The sequence below is a fragment of the Zea mays genome, chromosome 5 (assembly GCF_902167145.1).
Source record: "Zea mays cultivar B73 chromosome 5, Zm-B73-REFERENCE-NAM-5.0, whole genome shotgun sequence".
NCBI classification, from domain to species: domain Eukaryota; kingdom Viridiplantae; phylum Streptophyta; class Magnoliopsida; order Poales; family Poaceae; genus Zea; species Zea mays.
In genome coordinates this window covers 154,879,720-154,889,451 of record NC_050100.1, presented here as the reverse complement: position 1 = coordinate 154,889,451, position 9,732 = coordinate 154,879,720, and the positions used below count along the sequence as shown (strand labels likewise).

Genomic DNA, 9,732 nt, shown 5'->3' with positions numbered 1-9,732 from the left:
TCATCTCTTTTGCATTCCTCTAGAGACTCTTTTGATACAACAAGCTGATGTTCTCCAACAGCCTGGACATTGTCCCCATATGATGTTAATTCCTCCTCAAAAGAAGTTAGGGAGCCTTGACTTGAAACTGAAGCTTCATGTTGCATGACATTTTGCCTTTCAAATGTACTGCAAGCAGGAGACGCTTCTAGAACAGGAGGCTGAAGCTGTCTGTCATCAAGAACATGATTCTCATCTGCTTTTGGTAGCTTTTCTTCTTCTATTATTTCAGCTTGAGCTCTAGTGCATTCCTGAGAAGAGTCATCAGACACAACAAGATAATGCTGCTCACTAGCTGAGACATCATTCCCATTTGATGCTAGCTGATCCAACAACTCATCATGCCCAGTTTCCTCATCCCGGATCTCATTGTCAGACCTTGCATGGAACACTTGATCATTAGCTAATTGTTGCCGCAAATCATTATGTGAACTGAAGTCATGTAGCATGTTCTCATTACAAATCACATCTTCAACATCAGCAGCCTTGCTAGTCGATTCTTCTAAATCTTCTCCGCCTTGAGCAAGCTGCTTCAGTAAACCTTCATGCATGTGAGTTTCAGATTGCATCTCCTCATCCCAAGCCACTTTTAGACCAACTTCACTGAACATCAGGTGTGTATTGGCTTGATGTGGCATTCCAACCAACATACATGGAACATCAGACACAACACCCTGCTCACAATTGTTGTGCGTCTGGTCACCCTCCCCTTGAGCTAGCCGTTGCAATAGACCATGTGAATCAAAATCAAATAACACTTCTGCATCCCAGACCACCTTCTTAGTAGATATTTCATCGATCATGTCATGTGCGGTAGTTTCTGTCCTTGCCACTATGAGGAACTCCCTCTCTTGTGCCTTCCTTGCTGCCGCGGCCACACGGTCCGCCTGCTTCTGGAGTCGATGTTGACCCACCATCACCGCCTCCAGTCTATCTTCCAGCCGGTCCAACACCTCCATCATCTTCTCCCACTGCTCGTCACTCGTATGCTTGAATGTCGCCATGGCAGAGAACATAGGTTGTGTCAGCGTCGACGACTTCTCCGGTATCCGCCGCCAACACCACCAAGTCGACTGTCTGCCGGAGATCGACGAGCGTCGATGACGCGATGCCGATGCCGAGAGTCGTCGATGGAGACGGGAACCCGTGTCGAAGACCCTGGTCACCGCAGCAAAGACGCCGATGAGGAAGACACGAACCGCTTCCCGAGACGCCGAGGATCGGAAGCTCTGATACCACTTGTCACGGCCCTTGGCCCCAGGTGCGGCGTTGCCGGGCGTGAGCTCGCGAGAAGGACGCCGAGAAGTAACTCTGGTGAGATGCTTTGCTTCGTAACAGAAGTCTATAACATTTCCTTTCTGCTGTTCGAGTACATGGTCCTGGTACTTATATGAATACACACCGGTATTCCGGCCCACAACTAATATGACCCAATCAGCCTGCTCATCAAAATCTTCAGAAGTTCAGACTTCATTTACCTATACTTGCACACTGTCTTCAGAGTTCAGTCAGACGACACATATCACAGAATCTGTATGTTACACGCACCCTCCCCCACGTGTCCCCCCTGCCGCCTGAGGGCCCCGCCTGTCACCCACCGTCCCCAGGGTGGGCAGCCAAAAGCGACGCGTGAAGCGCTCTGCCCTGCCTGCTGCCCTCAGCGCTCGCCTCTCGTCACGCGCCCCCTTCACAGAACCCGATGCGATGGGTAGGGCTGGAAAAAAAGCTCGAGGCTCGCGAGCCGGCTCGGGCTCGATCAGGCTCGACTCGGCTCGCGGGCCTAATTCCACGGCTCGCTACACTAACGAGCCGAGCCGAGCCGGCTCGGTCCAAACTACTGCAGCTATCACTTGTCAGTTGTCAGTTTGTTTATTACTGTCCAGTCATCTAGATCCAGTGACCCGTGTGTTGTTTTGATCACAACTCACAAGGAACTAGAGTGCAGGGACATAATTTTTTATTATATGGAACATATTGTGCTTCAAATTTGAACTAACGACTGTAATTACTGTTGTTAAGTACTTGAGTTTACATGCTCGCGAGCCGAGCTGAGCCGACTCGCGAGCCTATATCGAGCCGAGTCGAGCCTCATTACCAAGCTCGCGAAGTGACCGAGCCGAGCCGAACGTGGCTCGGCTCGCCGATGGGTGCCCCTGCCCCTCGATAGTCGCGCCGCTCTCCTGCCCCGTTCGGCCGTTCCCCATTTGCCTCGTCGCCCACCGCCCCATTAGCGCCGCCCTCCCTTATCCGACCCAACGCCGCCGCCGCCGCCGCATAGACCTCGCCGGCGCCTCTGCGCCGCCCCGTGGCCTCCGGAGGTGCTATTCGCGCGCGATCCGCCGCTGCGTCCGTCGCTCTGGCATCGATTCGGCGGCGCTGGGAGGTGAGATGGATCTCTACCGCTCGAATTGGCGCCGCTTTTGGGTCGTTTGCGGGGGGTTTTGTGGGGAATTTGGTTGTGAAATGGTTTGCCGGCCATGGAGTTTGGGGGGGGGTAGGTTCGGATTTGGGCGTGGGTGGTGGGCTGGTGGCTGTGCCGTATGAGATGTGAAGCTAGTTACAGGCGGCGAGCTGCTTTTGCAAGCTCTGATGCTTCTGCCGCAGAGTTGACAAGGTCCGAATGGGAGTTAGTCTGTCTGTCTTTGCAGCTCTGTTTCTTCTGCACTTGGGTAAAAACGCTGTGAACCCCAAAATTAGGAAGATTCAGTTCAGAGGTGAGGATTAGGGGTGGGTGTCCGGTCTGAAATAGCAGTGGACCTTTGATGCCTCTGTTTGTCTTGGTCTGGTTCCAGTGATAGCTGTATCTTGTGCTAGGTTATGGTTATAGCAGTTCATCATATGAGCTTTTGGAGACCAGCAAGATATGGAAAGTTCCTGGTAATTACTTAAGTATCATTTCACTGAATGAGTAATGCTAGCTAGTTAGTGAAAAGGAACATGTCAGCACCTAACTGCACCAGATATCAGACCGCAACATCAGGATACAATACAATGCAGCGAGATAAACAGTCTACCCAACGAGTATAAATATACTATGAGCAGTATGTTGGGGCCTCAGGGAAAGGGGGTAGGCAGGGAATTGAATTCATTCTAATAATTATAATTTAGGCATAGATTAATTAAGCTAATACTGTATGATTTTGTATGGAATATATTTATACACTACTGTTAGCCATACTACCTATATGTTACATTTCAGCTGTAGAAGCGAGTTGGTTGGAGATCAGAAACAGGCTACCCAACTTGAAGATGGCACTGCGACGGGCTCTAGGATGGTCGGAAGGGGAGGTTATGCGACCAGAGTCAAAGCCCTGCTCCCGGTTAATGCGGCAGACTGCGGGCATCTTCTCCGTCGGTGGTGGTCTGGCTTTCTGGGTGCTCTGCCGCCTTCACTATGGTCAATGTTCCTATCCATCCTGCTAGCTCCCTAAAGTTTTTATTTTTTGTATAACTCCTGCATCTTGTCAGCAGTTCTCTCTCTCTCTCTCTCTCTCTCTCTCTCTCTCTCTCTCTCTCTCTCTCTCAGTGTGGTGAACCGAGAACTCAGACCATTTTGCTGAGACGGTGTCTATCCTGTAGGTCCAAGAATCACTGTTCCAAGGAGTCTCAGATGGGCGTCATGCGGAGCAGTCTCTATGAGCGCGACATCAGCATTGCTTGTGCGGCTCTTTAGCCCAGAGTGTGAGCCTCAAAACATAGCTGCCTTCGACAAACCTGAACTAAAGGCCCAATAGCATAACCGAAAACTGGTGTTAATCTACCAAGACCCATGCAAGTTTTTGTTAATCTGCCAAGATCTATCCAAGTTTCTGTCCTTGTAATGATCCAGGCAGTTCCTGTAAGATACTTTTGCGTGGTACAACCCGCCATTAATTGTTTGTTTGGGATTGCTACAGGTTTCAGTTTCAGCATGGAAGATGTGGTTTATAATATAAATCTAAATAGTTTAAAAATATATTTTTAATTTGAATAATAAATAGAATGACTTATTTGATTTTATGGAGCACCTTTATATGCTTTATAAACATAACGACATCATGTTTTATCTTATCCGGGAGTATGCAGTCAATTGACAGATCGAGGTGTGTTTTATTAGAACAGATGAGCAGCTTGGTGATGTCCTTATAAAGCCATTCTGCAAAGGCGAGATCTAGAAGCTCCGCACCAAGATTGGTCTCTCTAGTAAGTAGAGTAGAGCACATGGTTTATGAGGATTTTTGTTGAATAATTCTTGTGCTTAGGGTCTGTTTGTTTAGGATTATAATCTGTTCAGTTTATATAATCTAGCTTATATTAAATTAAGTGTTCAATAGATTAAGAGTAAACTAGATTATATAATTTAGATAGATTATAATCCTAAACAAACATGTCATTAGTGTTCAATAGATCATGTATATGGGTTGTGTAAAACAAGGTTTTGTATTTTGTATTGTATATGTCACTGATTGTAGAATGAAATTTGAAATAGAAGGTAGAATAGGAAATGAGATAGGAGAGCTGCTGGCTAATTATCTGTTTAGGTGCGTCGTCGAGATGATCGCGTGCATATATGAGCTCAGCTCTGACGTGTACTCGTATGAACGGGAGCACGCCGTACGGCAGGTTCCGTTGGCGTTCGCCGCGAAGAGGAGCATGTCGTGTCGTGCATGTCGGCCTGAGTGGGCATGACCATGCATAAAGAGTCAGAAAACGCTGCCAGTTGCAGCACCGAAAAAACCGTCCCTGTGTTCATCAGTGTGTTCGCGTGAGTTTTGTGGTTGCATTCAGGTCAAGATCGCCGGCGACGTGCATCGGCGTCTCGACGGCGAACCTGACATTGGCGACAGCGGAGTGTTCTGAGGATATTTCATCCAAAGTATATATGAAACAGTTCTAACAAATATGAAATATGGCATACTACTCTGCTCCAGAACTTCAAGATCCCCGCTGCAAACCCCCACCAAACGGATAACATGACCAGAATTGTTCATGCATGTTGACGGGAAAAAAATCGTCGATTTCAGCCATCATGACCACAACAAACAGTACATGTCCTCGGTGTGTAAAAGGCAACAGACAGGATAGGCTGCATAAACATAGAGCTGGTTCGTCTGAACATTTACATACAACCCAAAAGGTCACATCGCTTCCCGGAAAGAGAAACAAAATAAACAAGAGCAGGAAAACCCAAAAGGTCGGTTCGGTTCTTTGATGATCCCTTCCAAGAGAAAGTAGGGAAAAGAAGAGGAAGAAACCACGAAGAAAGATGATACAAGCTCAGAAGACGTTTTCTTCTTCACAGCACACCAACATCACTGCAAGGAAGTGTCTAAGAGGTAAACACTGGACACTCAGTTACCGTCCTCTTCTGGCCAGGAGGTGCTGTTAGCTGCATGACAAACGCGAGGTTATCAGCAATCTGGACGCAGCCAAGGTAATGGAGAGATTTGATCAGTTGTGTGTTAGAGAGAGGTACTGACAGATGAAGAGAGGTCAGATGTCTTCAGAACGCGCAGCCTCTTCACCGAAGAAACAAACATCCTGCAGGTATTGGCTATCACACTAGTGAGTCTGTTTTTGCAGCAAAACCAACCTATAAACTGAATGTCACAATATTCAACTTTAGGTAGCATTGTCTATATTGTTTACTATCCATAATACACAGTTTGATGCATCGTTGCAATGCTGACAGGGAACAACAACACTTACCCCCAGGGGACATCGCCAACCAGCACCCTATCGCCTTCATAATCCTCATAAACCAGAGTGTACTCCCCAGTTCCATCTAGTAAACCCGATATCGCCACCTCTTCCTGTGAACACTCCTTTGCGCCGGCAGCCAGAGGGTCTTGTTGTGCTGCACGTAGAAATATAAGAATCGAGCACATTGCATCAGACACTGACCAAACTACTTGACCATTCAATCAAACTACTAAAGGTTACTTAGCGCGGAAAAACAACTTTATCTTTTTCCTGGTTAAGTACAAGGGGAAAGTTGTGACAAAATAAAGGTAACAACTACATGAAAACAACAAAGGTCCATTCATAGTACCTGCAAGAAGCCCCCGGAATAGCTTGTCGACAGACAGAGACAGCTCATCGTAACTACCGAGGGCACTCAGATCGATTTTTCTACCAATAGGGATGCCGTCCATGTTGATCTTTACAAATGGAGCTCTTTTTGTGGTCTGTTCAGGTTTGTCTTCCTTCTTCCCATTCTGATGTTCAAGGGATGCTCTGCTAGAGGTGGCCAGATTTCTTCTGAAGGCACGAACTGGAGGCCACCCAATAACCGGGGTATTTGGAGATCTGAAGTTGGACCATAAGATAGTGATGAAGACATGAGAATGAAGCATAGTAGTGGATGCATATATAGACATGCATTATAATATGCTGATAAATGAAATATATATATATATGCTGTTTGCTTCCTGGAAATGATTCATGTTCAGAACAGATACTAACAGCTTGAAATCTAAAGTTTTGTGGTATTCTGTAACAGAAGAAACATAGACCTATTTATTACTATTATTTTCTTTGTTCAAAATGAATCGGCTCGAGACAGCTCCTGCTGGCATTCTGTTCTAAATGATTCATGGTCTTAAGGTTTTCCTGGTTGAAAACCTTTTAATGTACACAACCTAAACAAAGTTATGTTTGTGGGAAGTGGGAACACAATATGCTTTACTTCTGGACTTGATCTAGACAGAAAGAGGCAAGATGCCATTGTGGAATAGGGACAAATTAAAGAACAGAACACATGGTAAAAAACACTGCATCCCTCATAAATGGGAGGAGCACCAACACCATATCCAGCCCCATGCATATGCATGGCAGCAGGCAGATGCAAACAAGCCCCTTGAATTAATCCTGGCTTGTTTTGCAATGAATGAGCAGCTGCAGCTGCAGACTGCAGTGCAGGAGATGGAGCCACCTCCCTCTTAAACTCATGCCGGGGAAGACGGGAAGAATAAAGAACTCACTGGGGGCATAAAATTTTGAACAGGACTACTCCACGCCAACTCTTGATGCCAAAAAGGCTGGTGAGAAAAGAATTTATTGCGGAATTCGGCATGTGAGGTGTCATGATTGATTCTCACCTTCTCTGGGAGGCGTTGTTGGTGGATGCAAGGGCATTCTCTGTAGCTGCTGCTGGGGACCCCTTTGCCTTGCCTGCACAAGAACAGGGAGAAAGGAACAAGAGGAGTACATGCTGAGAACTTTTCACTTTCATTGCTGCTGCTACTGACTCAAGAACAAAGGAGGAAACAATCATACACCAGGAACAAACGAAAGGACTTTGTGCAGAACAAGACCATAGGATAAAAAAGAATGAGTAATGGACATGCATTGATGGGGTCTCAGCTCGTCAATTTGCAAAGCCTGAACTGATTAGCTCATACTACAATTATGAAATAAAAGAATCTACTTTTTTAGTATTCAAACGTTGAGTGTCACTATGTGAAACAGCAGTTGTTGACCACAAATGTATAGGCTCCTCTATAGGTGTTCATTGAAAAAAAATAGAATCTCTGAAATCAGACTGTACATATTTTATTTTAAAACAAATGATCAACTCCTCTGTAGGGCGTAGGCTTAGCTTGTGTAAAAAAATTAAAGCTGTTGTACTCATATTTGTGAAACGGCAATTTTTTAAGACACTCTTATTGCCTAAGGCTCATTTGATCGTGCAAAACGCTGTTTTACACATTTTTGCATTGTGTGAAATTTGAAATAGACGACGGAAATCAGCAAACTGCTCGAGATAGCCTAAAACCTAAAAGCTTTTTTTTTAAGTGAGCGAAGATATTTTTTCTCATCGTATTTCAAGAGTTATTACTAGACTAGCTATAGCACACCTAATAATGCAATGCAAGCAATTGAAGGACTAAAGTTTGACTTGAATGTACTGACTACTGAGAACTGCACTAGCATTCATACCTGGTGAGCGGGGCGAGAAAGCTGGGGCGGAGTAGCCGAGAGAGAGCAGGGAGGTGTCGACGACAGCAGCAGCAGAGCGCATCTCCTCGTCTCTGGCCGGCAGCATTCTCCAGGCGGCGGGTGCTACCCCACCACCCGCACTTGCTCCTCCTCCGGGGAGGCCGAGGCTGAGCTGAAGCGTCTCCTCCTCGTCGCGCTGGTCGCTCGACCTCGGCCTCGGCTCGCCCATCCAGTTGTGAAGAGTCTTGTTGGTCTCTGCTGCGTCTCCCATCACTCCGATCCTCCTTCCTGCGATCACTCACTCCCTTCTCTTCTCTTCTCTTCTCTTCTCTCTCTCTCTCTCTCTCTCTCTCTCTCTCTCTCTCTCTCTCTCTCTCTCTCTCTCTCTCTCTCTCTCTCTCTCTCTCTCTCTCTCTCTCTCTCTCTCTCCAAGTTGGCAAGCACGGCTGAAGATATTGGGTAGGGCTAGCTACTCTTATAGTGTCCTGCAGTGCAGGAAGAAGGAAAGAGACCAGGGTAGGGGAAGGCAGGCAAGAGTTATTACAGGGAGGACAAACAAAACAAGAGCAAGAAAAGAAAGAGAGCTTGCTAAAGAAAAGAAGAAGAAAAAAAAGAAGAAATGCAGGTGCGTGACTGTGAAATCGCTAGTGACCTCTGCTGTCTGCTCCCTCGGTAAGCCTCTAACTCCAACCTCGTGTTCTATGCCGGGAACTCGGAATGAACAGAACAGCTAGCTAGCCCAGCCAGGCCGCCCAAAAGAGGAAGCACGGAAGAGGCGGAAAGCAAACAAAACAAGCAAAACGGCTGCCGTGCGCGACTGGGCTTGTGGTGGAGCTCGCTCGTGAACCACGCGCGCTCGCCAACGCGCAGCAGCAGTAGTGGCGAAGTGTGAGCAGGCAGCCCGTTGGTCGGTAGTGGAGACGGACAAGGAAGAAGACGATGGGGGAGCAGGGCTCGGGGCGCTGGGTGCGGGCGCGGCAGGGGGTTGGGTTGGGGTGGTCGATGATTCATTCATGAGGGCATGTATAGCTGCTGCTGCTGCTGTCCAGCTACTATCATCACGCACGCAGGGCCGCTGCTGGTGATTGTGGTGGTCATAGGCTCATAGCCGCACGGTCGCACGGACACGGAGACCCTTTATCTTTCATCTCCGAAAAGCTAAGACAGTTTTGGCTCGATTTTAACGGATGAGGCATTTCTGATATGCCGCCCTGTATATTATATTATTTACAGAGTGGAGTTTTTAATATGAAGTGAAATAGGGAGTCTGATATATAGATATCATCAGGGTTTGATTTAGGGCCGGCCTTGACGTCCTCAAGTGGCATAAAAGTCAAGTGGTGCTGCTAAATATATTGTAAATTCTATGCTGCGAAGGATAAAATCAAGGATCACGTTATTGACCTTGAGCATATAAATATAAAAAGAAATACTTGTGGATCCATTCATAAAATAACTTTCCATGCGACGTGTTTGTGAAGCACATAACCAATATAAGTTTAATGGAAAGGATATGTCTCCGGATATAAGAGGTCATATTTATGCAACCAGCCAGGTCCGTCTACAGACCCGGGAGCGATTTACCACGCACACCTCATAGCCATGGTTCGATTGTAAATTTCTCGTTTCCTGCTTAGGTACCGGAAGCATTTTTCACTCCTACTTTTTTTTATTCCGGTTCCAAATTTTTAAAGAAGTACGAAAGGCAAAAAAAAAATGGCCGAAACGAAATTCTGGAACATTAAAAAAACACTACCAGAATCACGTTCTTTG

At 46.6% G+C, this 9,732-nt stretch overlaps 2 protein-coding genes across 3 annotated transcripts; one reads left to right on the top strand and one right to left on the bottom strand.

The window, feature by feature from the left end:
- Positions 1 to 2,154: 2,154 nt before the first annotated feature.
- On the top strand, positions 2,155 to 3,992 carry LOC100277564 (uncharacterized). The gene is made up of 3 exons (NM_001151088.2): positions 2,155 to 2,422; positions 3,239 to 3,436; positions 3,619 to 3,992. Exons 2-3 carry the CDS (start codon positions 3,289 to 3,291, stop codon positions 3,771 to 3,773), a joined length of 303 nt encoding a protein of 100 aa, NP_001144560.2. The 5' UTR covers positions 2,155 to 2,422; positions 3,239 to 3,288; the 3' UTR covers positions 3,774 to 3,992.
- A 1,022-nt stretch (positions 3,993 to 5,014) lies between these two features.
- Positions 5,015 to 9,022, bottom strand: LOC100283352 (IAA7 - auxin-responsive Aux/IAA family member). Of its 2 annotated transcripts, XM_035968050.1 has the most exons (7): positions 8,612 to 9,022; positions 7,960 to 8,444; positions 7,119 to 7,191; positions 6,071 to 6,327; positions 5,728 to 5,875; positions 5,499 to 5,559; positions 5,015 to 5,407 (listed from the first exon to the last, which is right to left on the bottom strand). In XM_035968050.1, the coding sequence occupies exons 2-7, from the start codon at positions 8,228 to 8,230 to the stop codon at positions 5,348 to 5,350; spliced, it is 870 nt and encodes a 289-aa protein (XP_035823943.1). In that variant the 5' UTR covers positions 8,231 to 8,444; positions 8,612 to 9,022; the 3' UTR covers positions 5,015 to 5,347.
- Positions 9,023 to 9,732: the final 710 nt, after the last annotated feature.